Genomic DNA, 25,609 nt, shown 5'->3' with positions numbered 1-25,609 from the left:
TGCTGCTGTCTCCTCAGACCTACTTCCTGGCTGGGACTTGGGGTCGTCTGATGGCCACGGGCAGAGAAGCTGACCTACAATACGCCGCCATCGTAGCGGCGCATTAGGATGAGTGGGGGTCACCAGGAGTTCATGCACTTAGATGGAAATGGAAGTGTTAGCTTGTTTCTGAGGCTCAGCGTGACACACAGAGGGGTTTTATATGTGTCTGCATGGAGCATCTCCAACCATCACATCCACAACACCAGATCAGAGCTCCACCGAGACGCCAGCGAGACATCAAACTGGTTTCAGCCTCAGTAGCCAATCACAGAGCTGCATTTCCTACCTGAGAAGAAGCTCTTGGTGCGAAGGTAGCTGACGCTCAGCCTGAGGATGGACAGCTTGTCCAGGCTGGAGACGACATCTTCAGGGAAGGGCAGCAGGCTGGCAAGCCGATCCAACTCCGAATTGAGGCGGTCCCGGTGGCGCTTAGATGGGTTGGACTTGGCGCCGTCAGCAGGACTCGGTTTGACTCTGAAAATGAAGGGAAGGAACACGTCACGAGAGAAAAAGCTGAAGATCTCGCCTGACAGCAGTGTGATGGGACTGAGCCGTTCAACAGGGCTAAAAAAGCTAAGAAGGTTTTCACTGGTTCTGTTTGGTCCAATTAGCAAACCCAGCCCGCCTCCACAGAACCCAGTAACAGAGGGTTGTGTTCCACACTGGTTACTGTGGTCCCATTACGTTCAGTTAGAAAGTCCAAAACTTTTCACTGCTTCTGTCACAAAGTTATGTCAGGCGGGGGGGGGGGGGGGGGGGGGGGGGGGGGAATCAATACTAATGATCTAATTAATTCGAGGCGCTGCAATTATTTAATGGTTGCATTTTATTTCATAACTATTGCTGAACTGGAGGTAAATAAAGACAAACTGGTGGTGAATAAAGACAAACTGGTGGTGAATAAAGACAAACTGGTGGTAAATAAAGACAAACTGGTGGTGAATAAAGACAAACTGGTGGTAAATAAAGACAAACTGGTGGTGAATAAAGACAAATTGTAGGTAAATAAAGACAAACTGGTGGTGAATAAAGACAAACTGGTGGTGAATAAAGATAAATTGTAGGTAAATAAAGACAAACTGGTGGTGAATAAAGACAAACTGGTGGTGAATAAAGATAAATTGGAGGTAAATAAAGACAAACTGGTGGTGAATAAAGACAAACTGGTGGTGAATAAAGACAAACTGGTGGTGAATAAAGATAAATTGGAGGTAAATAAAGACAAACTGGTGATAAATAAAGACAAACTGGTGGTGAATAGAGACAAACTGGTGGTGAATAAAGACAAACTGGTGGTAAATAAAGACAAACTGGTGGTGAATAAAGACAAACTGGTGGTAAATAAAGACAAACTGGTGGTAAATAAAGACAAACTGGTGGTGAATAAAGACAAACTGGTGGTGAATAAAGATAAACTGGTGGTGAATAAATACAAACTGTTGGTGAATAAAGACAAACTGGTGGTAAATAAAGACAAACTGGAGGTAAATAAACACAAACTGGTGGTGAATAAAGACAAACTGTGGTAAATAAAGACAAACTATGGTAAATAAAGACAAACTTTGGTAAATAAAGACAAACTGTGGTAAATAAAGACAAACTGGGGGTAAATAAAGACAAACTGTGGTAAATAAAGACAAACTATGGTAAATAAAGACAAACTATGGTAAATAAAGACAAACTGTGGTAAATAAAGACAAAGTGGTGGTGAATAAAGACAAACTGGTGGTAAATAAAGACAAACTGGTGGTAAATAAAGACAAACTGGTGGTAAATAAAGACAAACTGGTGGTGAATAAAGACAAACTGGTGGTAAATAAAGACAAACTGGTGGTGAATAAAGACAAACTGGAGGTAAATAAAGACAAACTGGGGGTAAATAAAGACAAACTGGTGGTGAATAAAGACAAACTGGTGGTGAATAAAGACAAACTGGAGGTAAATGAACACAAACTGGTGGTGAATAAAGACAAACTGGGGGTAAATAAAGACAAACTGGGGGTAAATAAAGACAAACTTTGGTAAATAAAGACAAACTGTGGTAAATAAAGACAAACTATGGTAAATAAAGACAAACTATGGTGAATAAAGACAAACTATGGTGAATAAAGACAAACTTTGGTAAATAAAGACAAACTGTGGTAAATAAAGACAAACTATGGTAAATAAAGACAAACTATGGTGAATAAAGACAAACTTTGGTAAATAAAGACAAACTGGGGTACATAATGACAAACTGGGGGTAAATAAAGACAAACTGGGGGTAAATAAAGATAAATTGGAGGTAAATAGAGACAAACTGGTAAATAAAGACAAACCTTGATAAATAAAGACAAACTATGGTAAATAAAGACAAACTATGGTAAATAAAGAAACTGTGGTAAATAAAGACAAATTGGTGGTAAATAAAGACAAACTGTGGTAAATAAAGACAAACTATGGTAAATAAAGACAAACTTTGGTAAATAAAGACAAACTGGTGGTAAATAAAGACAAACTATGGTAAATAAAGACAAATTGTGGTAAATAAAGACAAACTGTGGTAAATAAAGACAAACTTTGGTAAATAAAGACAAACTGTGGTAAATAAAGACAAACTGGGGGTAAATAAAGACAAACTGTGGTAAATAAAGACAAACTGTGGTAAATAAAGACAAACTATGGTAAATAAAGACAAACTATGGTAAATAAAGACAAACTTTGGTAAATAAAGACAAACTGTGGTAAATAAAGACAAACTGTGGTAAATAAAGACAAACTGGTGGTGAATAAAGACAAACTGGTGGTAAATAAAGACAAACTGGTGGTAAATAAAGACAAACTGGAGGTAAATAAAGACAAACTGGGGGTAAATAAAGACAAACTGGTGGTGAATAAAGACAAACTGGTGGTGAATAAAGACAAACTGGAGGTAAATGAACACAAACTGGTGGTGAATAAAGACAAACTGGGGGTAAATAAAGACAAACTGGGGGTAAATAAAGACAAACTTTGGTAAATAAAGACAAACTGTGGTAAATAAAGACAAACTATGGTAAATAAAGACAAACTATGGTGAATAAAGACAAACTTTGGTAAATAAAGACAAACTGTGGTAAATAAAGACAAACTGTGGTAAATAAAGACAAACTGGTGGTGAATAAAGACAAACTGGTGGTAAATAAAGACAAACTGGTGGTAAATAAAGACAAACTGGAGGTAAATAAAGACAAACTGGGGGTAAATAAAGACAAACTGGTGGTGAATAAAGACAAACTGGTGGTGAATAAAGACAAACTGGAGGTAAATGAACACAAACTGGTGGTGAATAAAGACAAACTGGGGGTAAATAAAGACAAACTGGGGGTAAATAAAGACAAACTTTGGTAAATAAAGACAAACTGTGGTAAATAAAGACAAACTATGGTAAATAAAGACAAACTATGGTGAATAAAGACAAACTTTGGTAAATAAAGACAAACTGTGGTAAATAAAGACAAACTATGGTAAATAAAGACAAACTATGGTGAATAAAGACAAACTTTGGTAAATAAAGACAAACTGGGGTAAATAATGACAAACTGGGGGTAAATAAAGACAAACTGGGGGTAAATAAAGATAAATTGGAGGTAAATAGAGACAAACTGGTAAATAAAGACAAACCTTGATAAATAAAGACAAACTATGGTAAATAAAGACAAACTATGGTAAATAAAGAAACTGTGGTAAATAAAGACAAATTGGTGGTAAATAAAGACAAACTGTGGTAAATAAGTAGAAACTGGGGTAAATAAGTAGAAACTGGAGGTAAATAAAGACAAACTATGGTAAATAAAGACAAACTATGGTAAATAAAGACAAACTTTGGTAAATAAAGACAAACTGGGGTAAATAAAGACAAACTGGGGGTAAATAAAGATAAATTGGAGGTAAATAGAGACAAACTGGTAAATAAAGACAAACCTTGGTAAATAAAGACAAACTATGGTAAATAAAGAAACTGTGGTAAATAAAGACAAATTGGTGGTAAATAAAGACAAACTGTGGTAAATAAGTAGAAACTGGGGTAAATAAGTAGAAACTGGAGGTAAATAAAGACAAACTATGGTAAATAAAGACAAACTGGGGTAAATAAAGACAAACTGGGGGTAAATAAAGATAAATTGGAGGTAAATAGAGAAACTGGTAAATAAAGACAAACCTTGGTAAATAAAGACAAACTATGGTAAATAAAGACGAACTATGGTAAATAAAGAAACTGGTAAATAAAGACAAACTGGTGGTAAATAAAGACAAACTGGTGGTGAATAAAGACAAACTGGTGGTGAATAAAGACAAACTGGTGGTAAATAAAGACAAACTGCTGGTAAATAAAGACAAACTGGGGGTAAATAAAGATAAATTGGAGGTAAATAGAGACAAACTGGTAAATAAAGACAAACCTTGATAAATAAAGACAAACTATGGTAAATAAAGACAAACTATGGTAAATAAAGAAACTGTGGTAAATAAAGACAAATTGGTGGTAAATAAAGACAAACTGTGGTAAATAAAGACAAACTATGGTAAATAAAGACAAACTTTGGTAAATAAAGACAAACTGGTGGTAAATAAAGACAAACTATGGTAAATAAAGACAAACTGTGGTAAATAAAGACAAACTGTGGTAAATAAAGACAAACTTTGGTAAATAAAGACAAACTGTGGTAAATAAAGACAAACGGGGTAAATAAAGACAAACTGTGGTAAATAAAGACAAACTGTGGTAAATAAAGACAAACTATGGTGAATAAAGACAAACTATGGTAAATAAAGACAAACTTTGGTAAATAAAGACAAACTGTGGTAAATAAAGACAAACTGTGGTAAATAAAGACAAACTGGTGGTGAATAAAGACAAACTGGTGGTAAATAAAGACAAACTGGTGGTAAATAAAGACAAACTGGAGGTAAATAAAGACAAACTGGGGGTAAATAAAGACAAACTGGTGGTGAATAAAGACAAACTGGTGGTGAATAAAGACAAACTGGAGGTAAATGAACACAAACTGGTGGTGAATAAAGACAAACTGGGGGTAAATAAAGACAAACTGGGGGTAAATAAAGACAAACTTTGGTAAATAAAGACAAACTGTGGTAAATAAAGACAAACTATGGTAAATAAAGACAAACTATGGTGAATAAAGACAAACTTTGGTAAATAAAGACAAACTGTGGTAAATAAAGACAAACTATGGTAAATAAAGACAAACTATGGTGAATAAAGACAAACTTTGGTAAATAAAGACAAACGGGTAAATAATGACAAACTGGGGGTAAATAAAGACAAACTGGGGGTAAATAAAGATAAATTGGAGGTAAATAGAGACAAACTGGTAAATAAAGACAAACCTTGATAAATAAAGACAAACTATGGTAAATAAAGACAAACTATGGTAAATAAAGAAACTGTGGTAAATAAAGACAAATTGGTGGTAAATAAAGACAAACTGTGGTAAATAAGTAGAAACTGGGGTAAATAAGTAGAAACTGGAGGTAAATAAAGACAAACTATGGTAAATAAAGACAAACTATGGTAAATAAAGACAAACTTTGGTAAATAAAGACAAACTGGGGTAAATAAAGACAAACTGGGGGTAAATAAAGATAAATTGGAGGTAAATAGAGACAAACTGGTAAATAAAGACAAACCTTGGTAAATAAAGACAAACTATGGTAAATAAAGAAACTGTGGTAAATAAAGACAAATTGGTGGTAAATAAAGACAAACTGTGGTAAATAAGTAGAAACTGGGGTAAATAAGTAGAAACTGGAGGTAAATAAAGACAAACTATGGTAAATAAAGACAAACTGGGGTAAATAAAGACAAACTGGGGGTAAATAAAGATAAATTGGAGGTAAATAGAGAAACTGGTAAATAAAGACAAACCTTGGTAAATAAAGACAAACTATGGTAAATAAAGACGAACTATGGTAAATAAAGAAACTGGTAAATAAAGACAAACTGGTGGTAAATAAAGACAAACTGGTGGTGAATAAAGACAAACTGGTGGTGAATAAAGACAAACTGGTGGTAAATAAAGACAAACTGGTGGTAAATAAAGACAAACTGGTGGTAAATAAAGACAAACTGGTGGTGAATAAAGACAAACAGGTGGTGAATAAACACAAATTGGTGGTGAATAAAGACAAACTGGTGGTGAATAAAGACAAACTGGAGGTAAATAAACACAAAATGGTGGTGAATAAAGACAAACTTGGGGTAAATAAGGACAAATTGGAGGTAAATAAAGACAAATTGGAAGTAAATAAAAAAACAAACTGTGGTAAATAAAGACAAACGGGGTGAATAAAGACAAACTGGTGGTGAATAAAGACAAACTGGTGGTGAATAAAGATAAATTGGAGGTAAATAGAGACCAACTGGTGGTAAATAAAGACAAACTGTGGTAAATAAAGACAAATTGGGGGTAAATAAAGACAAACTGGGGGTAAATAAAGGTAAATTGGAGGTAAATAGAGACAAACTGTGGTAAATAAAGACAAACTTTGGTAAATAAAGACAAACCATGGTAAATAAAGACAAACTTTGGTAAATAAAGACAAACTGGGGTAAATAAAGACAAACTGGGGGTAAATAAAGACAAACTGGGGGTAAATAAAGATAAATTGGAGGTAAATAGAGACAAACTGGTAAATAAAGACAAACCTTGATAAATAAAGACAAACTATGGTAAATAAAGACAAACTATGGTAAATAAAGAAACTGTGGTAAATAAAGACAAATTGGTGATAAATAAAGACAAACTGTGGTAAATAAGTAGAAACTGGGGTAAATAAGTAGAAACTGGAGGTAAATAAAGACAAACTATGGTAAATAAAGACAAACTATGGTAAATAAAGACAAACTTTGGTAAATAAAGACAAACTGGGGTAAATAAAGACAAACTGGGGGTAAATAAAGATAAATTGGAGGTAAATAGAGAAACTGGTAAATAAAGACAAACTATGGTAAATAAAGACAAACTATGGTAAATAAAGAAACTGTGGTAAATAAAGACAAACTGGTGGTGAATAAAGACAAACTGGTGGTAAATAAAGACAAACTGGTGGTAAATAAAGACAAACTGGTGGTGAATAAAGACAAACTGGTGGTGAATAAACACAAATTGGTGGTGAATAAAGACAAACTGGTGGTGAATAAAGACAAACTGGAGGTAAATAAACACAAAATGGTGGTGAATAAAGACAAACTTGGGGTAAATAAGGACAAATTGGAGGTAAATAAAGACAAATTGGAAGTAAATAAAAAAAACAAACTGTGGTAAATAAAGACAAACTGGGGGTGAATAAAGACAAACTGGTGGTGAATAAAGACAAACTGGTGGTGAATAAAGATAAATTGGAGGTAAATAGAGACCAACTGGTGGTAAATAAAGACAAACTGTGGTAAATAAAGACAAATTGGGGGTAAATAAAGACAAACTGGGGGTAAATAAAGGTAAATTGGAGGTAAATAGAGACAAACTGTGGTAAATAAAGACAAACTTTGGTAAATAAAGACAAACCATGGTAAATAAAGACAAACTTTGGTAAATAAAGACAAACTGGGGTAAATAAAGACAAACTGGGGGTAAATAAAGACAAACTGGTGGTAAATAAAGACAAACTGGTGGTGAATAAAGACAAACTGGTGGTGAATAAAGACAAACTGGTGGTAAATAAAGACAAACTGGTGGTAAATAAAGACAAACTGGTGGTGAATAAAGACAAACTGGTGGTGAATAAAGACAAACTGGTGGTGAATAAACACAAATTGGTGGTGAATAAAGACAAACTGGTGGTGAATAAAGACAAACTGGAGGTAAATAAACACAAAATGGTGGTGAATAAAGACAAACTTGGGGTAAATAAGGACAAATTGGAGGTAAATAAAGACAAATTGGAAGTAAATAAAAAAACAAACTGTGGTAAATAAAGACAAACTGGGGGTGAATAAAGACAAACTGGTGGTGAATAAAGATAAATTGGAGGTAAATAGAGACAAACTGGTGGTAAATAAAGACAAACTGTGGTAAATAAAGACAAATTGGGGGTAAATAAAGACAAACTGGGGGTAAATAAAGATAAATTGGAGGTAAATAGAGACAAACTGTGGTAAATAAAGACAAACTATGGTAAAATAAAGACAAACTATGGTAAATAAAGACAAACTTTGGTAAATAAAGAAACTGTGGTAAATAAAGACAAACTGGTGGTAAATAAAGACAAACTGTGGTAAATAAAGACAAATTGGTGGTAAATAAAGACAAACTGTGGTAAATAAGTAGAAACTGGGGTAAATAAGTAGAAACTGGAGGTAAATAAAGACAAACTGGGGGTAAATAAAGACAAACTGGGGTAAATAAGTAGAAACTGGAGGTAAATAAAGACAAACTGGGGGTAAATAAAGACAAACTGGGGTAAATAAGTAGAAACTGGAGGTAGATAAAGACAAACTGGGGGTAGATAAACTGGGGGTAGATAACCAGCAGTTTGCCAGTTCCGCTGTGCTCCGCCGCCACCAGCAGGCGGCGCTGTTGCTGTCCGCTGTTCTCGGTCAAATCCGGGATAATCCGCTGTTTACAAACTGTCTGCGGGCTAAACATGGAGGACTTAAAAGAGTAACTAACAGGTCTGCTTGTCCACACCGAGGGGACCGCCGGCTCCCAGCTGGACTCACCCCTTCTCCGCGGGTTTCCTCCGCTTCCGTCCCGCGTACATGTTGTCGTGGACAACCGGCAGGACTCCCAGTAGAAACCAGTAGAAACGGTCCTAAGAAACCCCTGTCCCAGATGCATCCACCTCCTCAGACCTGAAACAGGACACCGGGTTAAACTTCCACCAGTCCGCTCCGTAAACCAGTTAGACTCGTCCAGGTGGATCAGCTGGAAGAAGGCGGACAGGTGAGTCAGCTGGAAGGGACAGAAACCAGTCAGACCACCGCTACCAGTGGGGACGCAGAGGTCCGGGACCACCGCAGTCCGCCGCTCCAGCTCTCCGGTCCGCGATCCGGGTCTCCAGATCCAGCGACGCCTCGCGGATAGAAACACCGCTCAGAGCGAACATCCCGCCGGATAAAACAGCCTCTAAAAGCCGGTAAAGTTCACTTTTCGGTCCGGTCTCCGGTTCTCGCGTCTCCGAGTCCTTCTGCGGCGCGCGGCGCGCTCTCCGACCGGGACGCGCTTCCAGGGCACTGATTTAGCGGCGGGGGCGCGCAGAGGGTCAAAGGTGACGTAAGACACAAAGGTCAAGCAGCTCTTATTAATTTTGTTTCTTACTTTTATATTAAAAAACAAAATAACAGCGTAATTTGGAATATTTAACACCAGATTACACTGCTAAGTATTTTATATTTATTGATAATAAATATAAAATACTTTTATATTTTTATATTTTAAAATTTTATTAAACTTTTTTTTTTTAAAATATTTAAATATTAAAAAATATTTAAATATTATTTTATTATTTTAAAATATATAATTTTATATTTATTGATAACAAATATAAAATGTAGACAGAGGTATAAATTAAAGAGCAGACATCAGTAATTATAAATAAACCAGCTGATCAATAAATAAATAATTTGATATTCGGTTATAAAATACAAAGTTCTGTGATAGTTGTTGCGTCTCTTTGAACTCTCAGGTTCTGATTCCGGATGTTCTCTTTGACGTTCCACGTGTCTGATCCACGTTCCCACTCCCTCCTCTCCCCACTCCAGAATCTTTATTTCCCAGGAACACAGAAGGATGTTTACAGATCTGTTGCATTCAGGTGCCGTTTGGAGTCAAACTCCTTCCTCTAAACTGGTTTTTCCACCGACAACATCTCTGATACTAAACAGGAAGTGAAAGAACGTCTCTAGGAGCTAAAACGTCTGATAAGAACCCGAGGAACGTCTTAGAACGTTGACGTCAACATGGGAACCGCAGATGATCCATGTTTTATCACAATTAGACACCCGCGTGAGAACCCATCTCCTGGTAGTCCAGAACCCTGCTGACCTAGAACCCTACTGAGCTATAACCCTGCTGACCTAGAACCCAACTGGCCCAGAACCCAAAACCCTGCTGGCCCAGAACCCTGCCGACCCATCTCCAGATGGTCCAGAACCCTTCAATAAGACGTCTGACATGACCTGGACCCGATCCAGATCCAGAAACTGAATCTGGAAACACAAAGATGAGGATCAGGTGATGAAGATGAGGAAAATCTTCATCGTGAAGCTGTAGAAACAGTTTTTAGTTTCTGGACAAACTGAGACTCCAGTTTATTTTATTTTATTTGTTTTGTTGTTAATTAAAAAACACGTTAATGTTCACAAAGAAGCTGATCTGATGTTCTGTTGGTAAAGAGCGAAGAACCGTCAGACCTCGCAGTGGAAACCAGTAACAGCTGAACTGGGAGAGAAGCAAACGTCAGGACGTCACTACAGCATCGTTAGGACGCCATCTGGTGGCCGGAAACAGAAACAGCAGCCACCAGGACAAAGTTTCATAACCAAATCCTTTTATGAAAATAAAAACATGGAAGCAGCTGCAGTGATGATGTCACATTTAATAACGACGAGCTTCACGTAGAAGTTATAAAAGTTCACGTCGACACGATGTGCAGAGCATAGAAAATGCGGCATTAGTCTGGCTCAGGCGCCGTTAAAACATGTTAAAACAAAGAAAAATACAGTTACTGCATCATATAAAATACACATAGAATAATTATAAAAGCTTTTTCTGTTTTCATTTTCACTGAAACAAAAATATTTATTTCTCTGGGCAGAGAAAACGAGCCGATCCAGAGCTGATCCAGAGCTGAACTAGAGCTGATCCAGAGCTGAACTAGAGCCGATCTAGAGCTGATCCAGAGCCGATCTAGAGCTGAACTAGAGCTGATCCATAGCCGATTCAGAGCTGATCTAGAGCTGATTCAGAGCTGATCTAGAGCTGAACTAGAGCTGATCTAGAGCTGAACTAGAGCTGATCCAGAGCCGATTCAGAGCTGATCTAGAGCTGATCCAGAGCCGATCCAGAACCGATCCAAAACCGAGCCATTCAGACCTACAAAAACCTGATCCGAGAAGCTGAAGTTGTCACTCAGAATGGTTTTCAGATGCAACTTTCCAGCTGAAGTTTCTGCATTTGGGATCCAGATATTGGGAACAGCGATCCCAGATCCAGAATAATGAGAAACTAAACACAACGTGAAGGAGGGACGAGTGGGATGCTGGAAAGTCTCCATCGTAGACGTAAACAGAGCGTTATTCTACTTTTTTGCGAAATGAAAAACTCTTCCTGCTGGTGTATTTCCCACTTTCTCTTTCTTCGTCCGATAAAATCCTGGAAATGCAAAAAGCAAACAGGTGTTTTGTCCTGCCGACATCCTGGAGGCGATGGCGTCTCCGGTGGCTGGTTGCGTTTACAGATTAATCACAGGGTGAATTCTCCTCCTGTTCTAGAAACGAAAGGCGTCTTCCACCAGGAGAGGCTGGAGGAGACGGACATCAGCTCATTTCTCTGCTTTGTTACAAAAAAAAGTCTTTTCAGGAGTCACAAACCTGATTCCTCAGGTTAAGAAAAGTCCATCAGTCTTCCATCTCATAAAATGTCCATCAGAGTTTTTACAACCACAGAGAAACGAGACAAACTGGTTCAGGGACAAACAAGCTGGTTTTACTTTCAGGTTCAGTTAGGATGAGTTTGGATCAGTGAGCGGGATGCTGCCGTCCTGTCTCCATAACACACCTCCCTCTGGGAGGACACCCACTCACAATCACTTCCTGCTTGTCTCGTTTGTCCCAGCGTTGGACTGGGGTGACTGGAAACCCATTCCGGCGGTGTCCTCCCAGCAACAAACTAAAAATCACTTATAATTTCCTCCAACTTGACTGGAAGAGATGAAATAAATCATTTGATGTAATCTCTAATCCTAACCAGTAATCCATAACCCCTAACCCTACCCTAACCCGCAATATCTAATCCTAACAAGTAATCTCTAATCCTGACCAGTAATATCTAATCCTAACCAGTAATCTCTAATCCCACCCTGACCCGATGACCGAATTTTTTTGCCCAATGAATTCAAACAATTCCAAAATTCCCAACATCTGGATAGAAAAACCACCCAGACTGATTCACATTAATTTCATAAATACAATCAATAAAGACAATTAACCAACTAGAACCAACCAGATCTAAATAGAACCTACCAGATCTTACCCGAACCAACCAAATCCAACCAGATCTAACCAGAATCACGTAGACTAACCAAATCTGAGCAGATCTAAATAGAACCAACTAAAACCAACAAGATCTAACTAGAACCAACCAGATCTAAATAGAACCAACTAGAACCAACAAGAACCAACCAGATCCAACCAGATCTAAATAGAACCAACTAGAACCAACAAGAACCAACCAGATCCAACCAGATCTAAATAGAACCAACTAGAACCAACAAGATTCAACCAGATCTAAATAGAACTAACTAGAACAAACCAGCTTTGACCGTTTTTATGACAGTTGTTTCTTCTTTTCTCAACCTGTTAACCTGTGAGTTCCTGTTAACCATCGTTCAGTCTGATTTGCAACAATGCGGTAGCTGATGATGATGATGCAGCTGATGTTGATGATGATGAAGCAGCTGTTTTGTGGGAAGCCTGACTTCCTGTTGGACGAGTGGAGCCTCTGTTACCGACGACAGGACGGTTGGAGATCTGTGAAACACAGAACAGGAGGAACTTTTACATCACTCCTATAAGATATCATGTAAACAGCAACGTCATCAGAAGCTGGAAATCAATCAAAAGATCAATGACTTGTTTCATCAAGTATTTAAAGTCTGGAGACATTTTTCTCAGAGTAGAAAATATCTATTCTGGTTCTCATTTTCACTAGCGACCCCCCATGAAGATGGCGATCATTGGCAGACGTGTTCCCTTGCCCGGACGCAGGTCACTGGGGCCCCCGTCTGGAGCCAGGCCTGGGGGTGGGGCACAAGAGCATCTGGTGGCCAGGCCTTTACCCTTAGGGCCCTGTCAGACTCATCCCGAAAGGGTTACATGGGCCCCACCTCCCGTGGGCTCACCATCTGCAGGAGGAGCCGTAGGGGTCGGGTGCAGTGTGAGCTGGGCGGCAGCAAGGGGCGGGGACCCTGGCGGTCCGATCCCCGGCTGCAGAAGCTGGCTCTAGGGACGTGGAACGTCACACCTCTCTGGTGGGGAAGGAGCCTGAGCTTGTGCGCGAGGTTGAGCGGTTCCGGCTAGATATAGTTGGACTCACCTCGACGCATGGCTTGGGCTCTGGAACCAGAACCCTCGAGAGGGGCTGGACCTTCTTCCACTCTGGAGTTGCTCATGGTGAGAGGCGCCGAGCAGGTGTGGGCATTCTCATCAGCCCCCAGCTTGGTGCCTGCATGTTGGGGTTTACCCCGGTGGATGAAAGGGTAGTTTCCCTCCGCCTCCAGGTGGGGGAACGGGTCCTGACTGTTGTCTGTGCTTATGCACCGAACAGCAGTTCAGAGTACCCACCCTTTCTGGAGTCCTTGGAGGGAGTGCTGGAGGGTGCTCCTTCTGGGGACTCCATTGTTCTGCTGGGGGACTTCAATGCTCACGTGGGCAACAACAGTGAGACCTGGAGGGGAGTGATTGGGAGGCATGGTCTCCCCCCTCTGAACCTAAATGGTGTTTTGTTATTGGACTTCTGGGCTCGTCATGGATTGTCCATACCGAACACCATGTTCCAGCGTAAGAGTGTCCATTTGTACACCTGGCATCAGGACTCCCTGGGCTGCAGTTCAATGATTGATTTTGTAATCTCTAGCAACGGAAAAACACTTATCCAGGATGACTCGGCCTGCAGAGAGGCCAACGATCTTGATTGTGGGTAAGACGTCAGGAAAGCAAGGCTGTGTTCCCGGGGTTAAAGGTCACAGGACATCACTGTACTTCTTGCATCACTTCCTCTCATCCTCACACCTTCAGCAGAGGCAACATAGAGCCTGCTGACCACTATGCCTGCAACAATTCGTCGACCAAAATCAACCACAAAAATAATCGACAAGGAATTACATTATCGACTATTGTCACGAGAAGCATTTTTCCAACGGAGTGAGGCATCTCACTTCATCATAATCTCTACCGAGTCGCACACATGCCCAACAGTGTCTCTACTGGGTGGTAATGTACATAGAAATGGCGGCGTCCACAACAACAACGCGTACCAAAACGTCCCTCCCAGTCCTTCCCAGTCCAGTAGAATAATGGAGTCCCCCATCAGAAGCAGGGAGTCTCCCAACATGTCAGTCATCTGTTGAATGCAGACGCAAATCCAGATCACTAACCTGATTAAAATGTAATTTTACCTGCAAGCTTTCTGGTGAAGTTTCGAAGCTGCTGCTGCTGCTGCTGCTGCGCCAGCATGGTGTTGGGGTTCAGACCATCCGGTCCGAGGCAGGACAACACCACCTCGTCCGGATCTGGGATCGCTGTTCCAGGCAGGATGGATGTACCTCCAGAAACGTCAGGGTAGAAGCAGGGGAAGCTCCTAGAGCGGATCTGGGTGGTGTCTATCCCTGCCTGACTGAGCTGAAGAGCAGCTGCGGCATTCATGAACATACAGTCTTGCTGTGAGGTGGAAGTCTCTGGAATCCTCAATATTGGCTTGATGTCCATAGAGTCCATTTGAAATCCAGACGGGTGTCCACCTGAGAGCTGCTGCCTCGGCGGTCTTTGGGATTGCCTGGTTTGCAGGCCAAAGCAGCTGGACTGGGAAGGATATGCTTCACATGGAATACTATGGACTGGGTTTGGACTGGAGACGTTCCAGCCCTGACAGGTGAAACCTGGAGTGGACTGTCCTGCTGAGTCCTGGTGGTTGGTGACCATTGGATTGTAAGGTTGCCTCTGTGCTGCTGGAGTCATGTGGCCGGATGAAGCTAGTCCTACTGGGAACCCTCCAATGTTGTACCCAGGATTGAGTTGAACAGTCCTCAGCTGATTCTGATCGTCATGACGACAGCTGGAGGGGTTGAACAGCATTGGACTGTTGATCTTTCCAGAGCTGGAATCAGAAGAAGGCAAAAGCGTTGGCTGAGACCCTGAACTGAGGGGACTGAAGTCCATGTGGCTCAGCTTCATGGCTCCAAAGGCTAAAGGAGGCCGTCCTGCCGCCATCTGGCCTCCGTTTGGGAGAAGCTGTTTCTCGGCCTGTAGAGGCCAGCCTGGATTCGGTAGGGCCGCCGCAGGGTTGTCCAGTTCTGGTCTGTGCTGTTCTTCCTTTCGGAGCTGCTCTTCCACGTAAGACAGGACGTCTTTGCAGAGAATGTCGCTGAGATCTTCGCCGAAGCTACCGGCCATTAAGTCCACCTTCTGCAGGGCATCCTCCCAGCTCTGCAGCTCCTCAGGCCCGATGTCCACGGTGTCCATTAGCTGGTTGTCTCCCAGGATCTCCTGCAGGGTCTCTATCATGTCCCAAGCTGGGGAGTCCATCTTCAGCAGGCTTGCGGCAGCAGGCTTGGAGGCGGCATCTCTGGGAATGCTGACGGTGGCGTGGCTGTCCTGGAAAGCTATGTCTGTGAGGGAGCTGAGGGTGTTGGGACTGCCGTGTTGACAGTAAATGGATTGGTCCTGACTTAGCAGGGAACCCAGGATGGAGTTGCAGCTGACAGTGTTGCTGTCCAGTTTCCTCTTCTTGGGGGAAGAGCACGGCTCAGGAACCTCGATGTTGGGAAGCGTGTCGTACAGGAGGGCTTCTCCAGTGGCGAAGTTAAACGGTAGCTGCAGCTGTCGGAGGCGGAGTTGCTCCTCCCCTTCCGCCGACCTGTGGGAGAAAAGACGAGCATGAGATCAGTCCCATTATCAGCCGAAGAAACAAATCCTTGGAACAATGTGGAACTTGCCCAGACTTACGTCAACACCCGCTGCCGAGCTATGATGAAGTCCGGTTTCCCTCCTTTATACACCAACCGGGCATTGGACTGGACCCATACCCACTTCCCAGACTTGGCCAGCAGGCGGAAGATGGTGAAACCAGTGTCCCCAGTTTTCATCACTGGAGTTTTGACGACAGTTATGTCAACGTACACACAAAATATGTATTTCAAAATAAACAATTCAAGCATTTCAGGACATTTTTGGAATATATCTGGAAATTTTTACAAAATTTTTTTTTTTTAGTTTTTATTTTTCATATTACTTAAGTTCTCTTTAAATACTTCCTATCTGTATATATATATCACATAAATATAATACATTATATATTCTCTCTAACAACATTGTCCACAGTTCAGATGGAAAAATGTTTTCAGGTTTTTTCATATTTTACCATTTTACGATTTTACCACCAGAAGAGCTACATTGTTAGCATGCCTGACTAGCTTCAAATGAGAAGTAGCATCATGCTTCCTTAATTTTAAGAGCAGCTCAGCACAAGACCAGACCAGACACAGCTGGACCTTTATCTGGACAAAGGACTGTTCTCAGCTGCTTTCATTTGAAGACCCACAGTTTTTAAGGACTGATAACAAAGACCAACACAGTCTAGTTAGCATTAGCGCCAGTATGAGATATGCTAAACATAAACAGTTCGGCTGTAAAAGTTCTAGTTTTGTAGGATTTACATAGAATTTATTTTAAGTTGTTTTTAGTCTTTTGTGTAAGTAGAATTTTAGACATCGTTACCGCATCCTAAACTAACATCTCTTTTAGAACTGGGCGATATGACGATATATATTGTTATGGACGATCGAAAATGTTTCATATGAGGCTCTATCGTTTACGCCATGATAACGTCCTTTACTGCAGTATTTTACGGCACGCTGCAATACATAAACAAACATGGAGGAAGACGGCAGCAGACGTGTTTCAGAGGATAATTCACTAAAAGATGAGCAGCCAACCCAAACTGAAGAGATTCTTCTTCAAAGAGGGAAATTTCTGTCTGGATGCGGTTTGGATATAAAAAGAGTGACGTGGAACCGACAACAGACTAGCTCACAGTCCCAACAACGGACTCCGACACAACTAACTCATTTTATCACCTGCAGGAATCAGGATAAAGAACACAGAATAAAGAATAGAGTCAATAAAAGCAGCGTCAGCTGGAGGCGAAAGCTCATAATAAACTCCAGACGCTGCAGCAGGTATTTACCTGTGGAACGTCATACGGCCATAGTTCCCCCAGATGGAAGGAGATCACTGCTGCTGTTGCCTAGCAACATCTGATACATAACTGATGACTGACACAACGTTACAGTTTATGTGGTTATGGGCAGGGGTCGGCAACCCGCGGCTCTGGAGCCGCATGCGGCTCTTTAGCGCTGCCCTAGTGGCTCCCTGGAGCTTTTTCAAAAATGTTTGAAAATGGAAAAAGATGGGGGAGGAAAATATATTTTTGTTTTGATATGGTTCTGTAGTAGAACAAACATGACACAAACATGACACAAACATTCTTAACGTTTTCCAACGTTTCCCCATAACTTATGGGGATATAAGATGAGCTGTATCGGGTCATATCACCCAGCAAGAGCTGCAACTATCGAGTACTTTTGGAATCGGGTACTCTGTCGATTGCTCTTACGAGTAATCAATTACTCTAACGATTATATATTTTTTTTTTTTACTATAATTCGTAAGCTATGGTGGCCGACGGGTGTAAAACATGTAGAAAAACAGCTGCATTTAAGAATAGAAATGCAAGCGGGAAACGCTGCATGTACAGAAGAACGCTGCAAATCCAAGAACATAATTCAAAGAAGAAAAATGCGCCACGAATAAAGAAACAAACTGCAAATACAGAAAAGCGCTGCATAAAGAAAAACAGCTGCAAAAAGAAAATGCTGCATATTCAGTCCCACAACGAAGTGCTCCTTCTACTTTCTACCTGAGAGACAACCAAAGGGAACACAGAGATTCTATAGGAAGTTTCGCAAAGCTGAATCTTTGGGGGTGTTTTCCTTTCAGGTGCTGCAACACACACTGCACTACGTTTTCTGTCCTTTTCAGTGAGAAATGGTCCCACACTGCGACGTTTTCGGTCTTTTCCGCCCCTCTTCTTCATTCTCTGCCATTAGAGACCAAAGCAAGGAGGATCTTCAGACAGAAAGCAAAGCGCTCGCCGCTGCTGGTGGAAACGTCCGTCATCAGTCCGGCTGAAACAGTCAGACTGTACAGACACACCGTAGGCCACAGGTTCTGCTTTTATAGATTTTATACATGTTTAGATGTTTTATATGTTTACTGAAACAGTGATGTCGTCCCTCCGAACAGCGCAGTGGTCTGAGAACGCCGCCATGATGCAGAAATTAAAATATATCACCACGTGATATTAATTAAACGGAGGCAGATAATTTGCCTCGATCAATTTTTGTACTCGAGTTACCCGAGTAATCGTCGCAGCCCTGACCTCCTTTATCCAACACGACAATTTCCAACATGGAAAGTATGTATTGTGTGTCTTCATTAGTATTTACAGATAAATCTCCTCTAAAATAAATAAATTTCTTCAGAATTTTGAGGACTTTAACCATGTTAGTGCTGGTTTTTGTTGTGAAGCTCTCTGGCTGCACCGTTTGAAGGAAATGAGAACTATTCCATGTTTTAGCTGAAGTTACGGTCGTCCACCTTGCTCTGACACGTTAAACACAAACACTTTGTTCAGCAGTGGCCGTCAGAAAGTGCTTTATAAATAAAGTTGGCTTGGAGAAGGAGGAGACGTACTTCTTAGGTGCTTGTCGGCGCAGTACATCATGTCAGCAGCGTGGACGAAGCTGTAGCCTGAACCTTTCATGCGGAGCTCCATCTCATTGTAACCCAGAACCACCTTCCCCCTGCACAGAGGAACACAACCCGTTCACACCTGCTTCTTCATTTCTGGAACTGCTCTGACGTCTGGTACAGCTCTGCGTTCCGGCTCTACCTGCTGTCGATGCCCAGAGGCATGAAGTCCAGCTTGTGTTTGGTCTGGAAAAGGAGTGTCTTGGTGCGGATCTCCACGATGGAGGGTTGCTGCAGTGGTGTGGCGATGGCGAACAGAGCCAGCTGGACCGACGTCCTGTCCTCCGATGACTGGCTCTGGCCGTGAAGGAACTTCAGGCGTCCGCGGAAGTTCAGAGTCTGAAGGCGAACAGAGAAAAGACGTGACTGCAGGGCTGCGCATGCGGCGGCGGCAGCGGCAGCGGACAGAGGAAGGTCGGGTTTTACCAGGAAGCCGGAGGAGTTGTCCAGCAGGCAGCGGAAACGACAGCAGAAATTTCTCTCCATGAAGGAGGAGTTCTCAGGAGGGATGGTCTGAGGGTTGTAGGTCGTCACATTGCTGCTGGTCTCAGCGCTGCTCTGATCACCTGCAGAGAGGAAGAAACCTTAGACCGAGGAAGATGAGGGCCTGATGAGGTTCTAAAAAACAGATCAGTTCTTCCAAGTTTCAACCAGCTGCATCCAGATATCCTGACAGCATCTCAGCTGCTGCCAAACCAACCAGTTGCTACGTCAATCCATCAATTACCGATTCTGTTCATCATAAAGTTTTCTATTAAAGTGAAACACGTTTACAAACCAAAGAAAAAAAATCAATAAAGAGGAGAAAATTATGTTCAGAAGGAATTAAAACATGAGCCAGAAAGTTCAGCCTGAGCAGGACAAAAAAAAAAAAACACAAAATATGAAGACATTTTCAGCCAATCAAAGACATGGAGCAACACGAAGCTGCCCTGATTGGCTGGTTGCACACTCGGGAAGATTTACTAGGATTAACACAATGTTTTCTGCAATTACCAGTATATTAACTGGGATTACTAGTGGATTTACTGGGATTAACGGTCAAATTACCTGGATTGTCACAAAATTTATTGTGATTGGAACAGGATTTTCAGGGATTAGGTGAGGATTTACTGGGATTACCAAAGGATTTACTGGGAAAAACAGTGGATGTATTTGGATAACCAAAAGATATACTGAGATTATCATTGAATTTACAGTTATAATAACAGGATTTACAGGGATTAGCAGTGGATTTACTGGGATACCCAAATGATTTACTGGGATTACATGTAGATTTACTGGGAAAAACTAGATTTTTTTCTGCATTACCAAAAGATTTACTGGAATTATCACTGGATTAACTGTGATAGTAACAAGATTTACTTGGATTGGCAGAGGATTTACCGGGATTACCACTGAATTCACTGGGAAAAACAGTGGATTTATCTGGATTACCAAAAGATTTACTGGGATTATTACTGAATTAACTGTGATAGTAACAAGATTTACAGGGATTAGCAGTGGATTTACTGGGATACCCAAATTATTTACTGGGATTACATGTAGATTTACTGGAAAAAACTGGATTTTTCTGGATTACCAAAAGATTTACTGGAATTATCACTGGATTAACTGCGATAGTAACAAGATTTACTGGGATTAGTAGAGGATTTACTGGGAAAAACAGTAGATTTATCTGGATTACCAAAGAATTTACTGGGATTATCACTGAGTTAACTATGAAAGAAACAGGATTTACAGGGATTAGCAGTGGATTTACTGGGATTACCAGTTGACTTACTGGGATTCCCGGAGCCATGTGGAGTCGGGTTGAGGAATAAGTGAAGCTGCCGTCTGAAGAAAGCTCGGTCGTCTGTGTGGATCAGCTCAAACACACTCTGATGAAGGACGTCCGACTGAGGAAGAAATGAACCCAAGTCTTCATTACTTTTCCGTGTTGTAAAAGGGTTTTAATCTGACTTTAATTTGTTCTTTCTCTTTACTCTTCTGAATTACAGATAATTTCCTGTGTTTAATTTTCTGACAGTTTCACCAAAACCGTCCTTCGGCCTGGTCAAAGGTCACACGACCTGAACAACCATCCATCTCGTTTTCTGACTGGTCCATCTGATGAGACAGTAATTAGAACTGATTTGCTTTTATTTTCCATTTCTTTTTCAAAATTTCCAGAAACCGACACGGTTGTGCGATTCAGGACGATCTTGTCTAGTTTTGGATAAGAGCTGGTGTGATCAGAGGAAACTTCCGATGATGAGTTCAGCTGTTTAGGTTCATATGAACAAACCCTGTTTGTCTCTTTGTAGCATTTAGAAATGAATGATTTGAGGAGGTCATATGTGGATCTGACTCGGGGATAAATGCTGATGAAAGTAGAGCTTTCTTCCTGTTGGACGTTCACCATGACAAATCCACTTTCACAGACATAGAATCTGAGAGGAATCTGGATGAACGATAACGCAGGATGTCTGAAGAGGAAGATGAAAGTTTATGAGGTCAGTGGAGTGGAAACGTGCTGTTTATGTCCATGGATGTTTTCTGCCCTGAAGATAACAGCAGATCTTCAGATTCAGTTTGTCTTCACTCTAACTGAACCACCGTGACCTTTATCTGACCTCTTAGTTCTGCATTTGAACTGGAAGTGCTGGACTACTTCCAGTAGCTGTTGAAGAACCTGCAATGTTTCTCAAGCAGAGCTTTAAGAATATTTCGAGGAGAAAAGCTGTTTTTCCATCTGCACTCTTCTGAGACTTTATCCCATTAAAACAGCATTTTTAAGGTGCGGAATTTAAGGTGGATTTAATGACTGGATAACTCACACCCTTCCCAAAAAACAGTTAGCAGGAATTAGATGATGTTATCCGGTGTTAACAGGTGTTAGATGATATTGGGAAGTGCTAGCAGGTGTTAGCAAGTATACTCGGGTGTTCAATGATGTTACCAGGTGTAAGCTGGTGTTGCTAGCAAGTATTAGCAGGTATTAATGATGTTGGCGAATTTTAACAGTTGTTAGCAGGCATTGAACGATGTAAGCAAGTGTTATCGGGTGTTAGCAGGTGTACTCACGTGTTAGATAATGTTAGCAGGTTTAATCGGGAGTAGGATGATGCTTGCGGTTGTAAGCATACTCCTGTTTTTAACACACCTTTTTACACACGAGTACACCTGCTAGCACCTCCTGACATCTAACGCCTGCTGTTTTTTACTCCTGTTATCAGGCAATGTACAACCAAAGAAGCGACTCGACTTTGGACCAAAGAAGCGACTCGGTCCGCCTACAAACACAGGTCTTGGCCAGTTTCAGGCAGACTACAAAACAAGTCCCTTCCTGCATGTGGCGTAGCGTTGCATTATGGGTAAATCCATAGCGATGGCGCTAAGGGTCCTCTGCCTCGTCTGGTGTTCATACTGCGTCCATTGTTGCAGTGGATTTCTGCAGTATACTTGCATAAGACACAATAAAAACCCAAAACAGCCATAGTTTCATCTGTTTTACTCGCAGGTGGAGTTTTCTTCTTCACGCGGGTCTTGTCCTCTCTTTTGCTAAATACTTGTGCAGCGCCACCTCTGGTGGGAATGGGGATATATTATTCTAATGGTCTGACCAAAGTGCAGCGTGAACACGATCTCTGTCCGTATGGATACACCCCACTGCAGCTGAGCCGAGTCCCCATTCGGACAGAGGCTAGCGGACTGTCCTGATGTGAATGCACTCTTAAATAACATTAGTACTTCTGGTGAATTCAGAACCAGGACAAGCCTGGGATTATTTCGTTTAAACAACAGGAGTCTGCTCCCAAAACTAGACATTGTCAGATAACTGATAAAGCTTCGGAAACAACCTCTCCTTTTCTGGATGCCACCAAACGGGAGCCTCAAGGTTCAGTTTAGGGACCCATTTTATTTTTAGTCTACATAAATAATCTTTGTAATAATTTGTCAAATTCAAAGTATCATTTTTATGTAGATGACACTATAATCTATTGCTGTTCAACCTCACTAACATTAAATGCAAGCTGCATTTAATGTTATTCAGTCACGTTTATATGATCTTAAATTGGCATTAAACACAGATAAAACCTTTCATTCATTCATTCATTATCTGAGCCGCTTAGTCCGATGAAGGGTTGTGGGGAAGCTGGAGCCTATCCCAGCAGTCTTTGGGCAAAAGGTAGAGTACACCCTGGACAGCTCACCAGTCCATCGCAGGGCACAGATAAAACCAATGTCATGGTTTTCTCTTATCCAAAGATGCTAACACAGAATATTACAAATAACATCCAAAGGAAAATCTATAGAGCAGGTTTAACATTAAAAGTACTTGGGTTTTATTCTAGATCAAGATTTTATTCAAAGCATTTATAAATAATTTTGTAACAAAACTCTATGTAAAGCTTGGGAACCTATTTTTCTCTCAAGGTCAGAGAGAAATTAGTGACACCAACCTTTTTACATGTTATTGACTAAATGTGTTTTATTTGAGTGCATTGTCCCAATGTCTCCAGTCCTGACACTATTTAACTCAGCATTGAGATTTGTTACGGCTGCAGTTGTCTCAGCCACCATGGTGAATTCTACTTGAACTCGCCTTCTCTGACTGCTGGCAGATATGCTCATTTGTTGATCCTTATTTATTAGGCTCTTTCAGGGTTGATTCCCTCTTACTTGTGCACTTTATTGCAGATAACAAGCTGTTACCATGCCTTGTGTTCTTGCACGTCATTAGTCTGTTCCAAGGGTAAGAACAGAGTTTGGAGAAAGAGCTTTCAGCTTTGCTGCCCTTTCTGCGTGGAATACTTTACTGGCTGAACTAAACCTTCCAAATTGATTCCACTTGGAACTTTTCGATCTATCCTGAGGGATAGACAGTGTGAGACCATGAAACAGTGCCTGTGTTTTAAATCTTAAATTGTTTGTTGGTGTGTCACAGCATCTGTATCTGAAAACACCACTGTATGTTTTACTTAATATCATAATGAAGTACTTTATTAATCCCAACTTGGGAAATTTAGTAGTTGCAGCCTCTGTTAGCACGTTTACTTGCCTGTTTGATGACGCTAGAGGGTATTGGCAGGTGTTATGTGATGTTAGCAGGTTTAATCGGGTGTTAGATTATGCTAGTGGGTATTAGCAGGTGTTACATAATGTTAGAAGGTTTAATCAGTTTATAATGCTAGAGGGTATTAGCAGTTTAGGGTTAGGGGTGATGATGATAGCAAGTGTTACGTGATGTTAGCAGGTTTAATCAGATATTTGATGATGCTAGCAGGTATTAGCAGGTGCTACATGATGTTAGAAGGTTTAATTGGGTGTTATATTATGCTAGCAGGTATTAGCAGATGTTACGTGATGTTACCAGGTTTGTTCGGGTGTTTCATGATGCTAGCAGGTATTAGCAGGTGCTTTGTGATGTTAGCAGGTTTGATCAGTTGTTTGATGATGCTAGCAGGTATTAGCAAGTGTTACATGATGTTAGCAGGTTTGATCGGGTGTTTTATGATGCTAGCAGGTATTAGCAGCTGTTTCCTGATATTAGCAGGTTTAATCGGATGTTTTGTGATGCTAGCAGGTCTTAGCAGGTGTAACGGTTGTTAGATGATGGCAGGTGTTTGATCATGATGATGATGATGCATTTTTTTAGCTTTATTTGTCAGCTGGTTTTACCTGATGGAAGCCCAGGAAGTCCTGGATAGTGGGTGAGGTGTAAAAGACATAACCTTCAGCCGTCACCACCAACACAAAGCCGTTCAGCGCCTGCACACCAGAAAGAATCTTCTTAATCACTGTAATTTTTTTCCTTTCAGTCAAGTTTATATGAAACCTAACCTGAAGCAGGAGGTCTCCTTCTGAGAACCTGACGCTATCAATGGAGGTCACCATGGAAGAAGAAGAGGAAAAAGCAGAGCAGTGGGGTTTAGTCAAGATGGACGTAGCAGGAACATCCTGGTTGTGTCCTCTGAGCATCAGGTCCTGCTCATTGGTCCCACTGGAGCTGCTCTGGCCTGCCTTCCCTGTGGCTGCAAGTTAGAAGAAGAAATTAACATGCCATGAGTTAAACCATTCATTCATTTCCGAACCACTTATTCCAATTAAAGGTCGCGGGGAAGATGAAGCCTATCCCAGCAACCACTGGGCGAGAGGCAGGGTACACCTGGAGAGTTAAACCATCAAGAAGAAAAGAAATTGGAGATCTTTTTATCAGATTTCCATCCAGAAGAGAAACCCTCTCAACGATCCCCACAACGATCTGATTTACAACTAGGAAAGCCAAAAAAAAGGGTTCTCCTTTTTCACCATCTTCTATCAGGACGGAGTGTGTCCTGTCACTCTCTTCCTCATCTTCCTCTTCCTCCTGTCACTAAGGAGGAAACTATCCTCCTGTTACCTTAAATTTCCTCAGAGAGAGGAAGCAGGTGGGTTCAAGTTGAGGAAACAGTTTTAAACTGAATGTGAACTCTTAAGTTTGGTAGTTGGTGTTGTACCTACCAGTCCTACCTGCATACCACTGGTTTCCATTATATCATCTCCGTGATACTGAGACTTTTTGTAATCTCTGAATAAATAAATGAAATATTTGTTCTCCAGTGAGTGGCAGAGTATTGGATGACTCATACCATCCTCTAATTGGTTGATTCCCAAACACACCATCCTGCATAAACTGCATTAAAATAAATATTTTACCCAGATTCATTTACCTATTTCAAGCTCTCCCAACACCAATCCTGAAATACTTTTTAAAAATGCTGGACAGACCGATATCCTGATTTTTATGGAATTGTA

The 25,609-nt window shown here is 41.0% G+C and overlaps 2 protein-coding genes across 2 annotated transcripts in view; both read right to left on the bottom strand.

Moving 5' to 3' along the window:
• The window catches only part of LOC306773826 (aryl hydrocarbon receptor-like), a 53,361-nt gene extending 44,134 nt beyond the window's left edge, over positions 1-9,227 (bottom strand). Inside the window, exons 1-2 of the mRNA XM_079263752.1 lie at positions 8,744-9,227; positions 329-516 (exon numbers count right to left, since the gene is read on the bottom strand). Of these exons, the coding sequence (XP_079119878.1) occupies positions 329-516; positions 8,744-8,784 (229 nt within the window). The 5' untranslated portion in view covers positions 8,785-9,227. The remainder of the gene's footprint in view (positions 1-328; positions 517-8,743) is intronic.
• Positions 9,228-10,418: 1,191 nt separating this feature from the next.
• The window catches only part of LOC306773825 (aryl hydrocarbon receptor-like), a 36,158-nt gene continuing 20,967 nt past the window's right edge, over positions 10,419-25,609 (bottom strand). Inside the window, exons 3-11 of the mRNA XM_079263751.1 lie at positions 24,656-24,846; positions 24,494-24,583; positions 20,613-20,727; positions 19,256-19,395; positions 18,972-19,168; positions 18,773-18,882; positions 15,965-16,106; positions 14,419-15,875; positions 10,419-12,772 (exon numbers count right to left, since the gene is read on the bottom strand). Coding sequence (XP_079119877.1) covers positions 12,747-12,772; positions 14,419-15,875; positions 15,965-16,106; positions 18,773-18,882; positions 18,972-19,168; positions 19,256-19,395; positions 20,613-20,727; positions 24,494-24,583; positions 24,656-24,846 — 2,468 coding nt within the window. The 3' untranslated portion in view covers positions 10,419-12,746. The remainder of the gene's footprint in view (positions 12,773-14,418; positions 15,876-15,964; positions 16,107-18,772; positions 18,883-18,971; positions 19,169-19,255; positions 19,396-20,612; positions 20,728-24,493; positions 24,584-24,655; positions 24,847-25,609) is intronic.

The sequence above is a fragment of the Telmatherina bonti genome, assembly GCF_933228915.1.
Source record: "Telmatherina bonti genome assembly, chromosome: 24".
NCBI classification, from domain to species: Eukaryota; Metazoa; Chordata; class Actinopteri; order Atheriniformes; family Telmatherinidae; genus Telmatherina; species Telmatherina bonti.
This window is presented reverse-complemented; position numbering and strand designations above follow the sequence as displayed.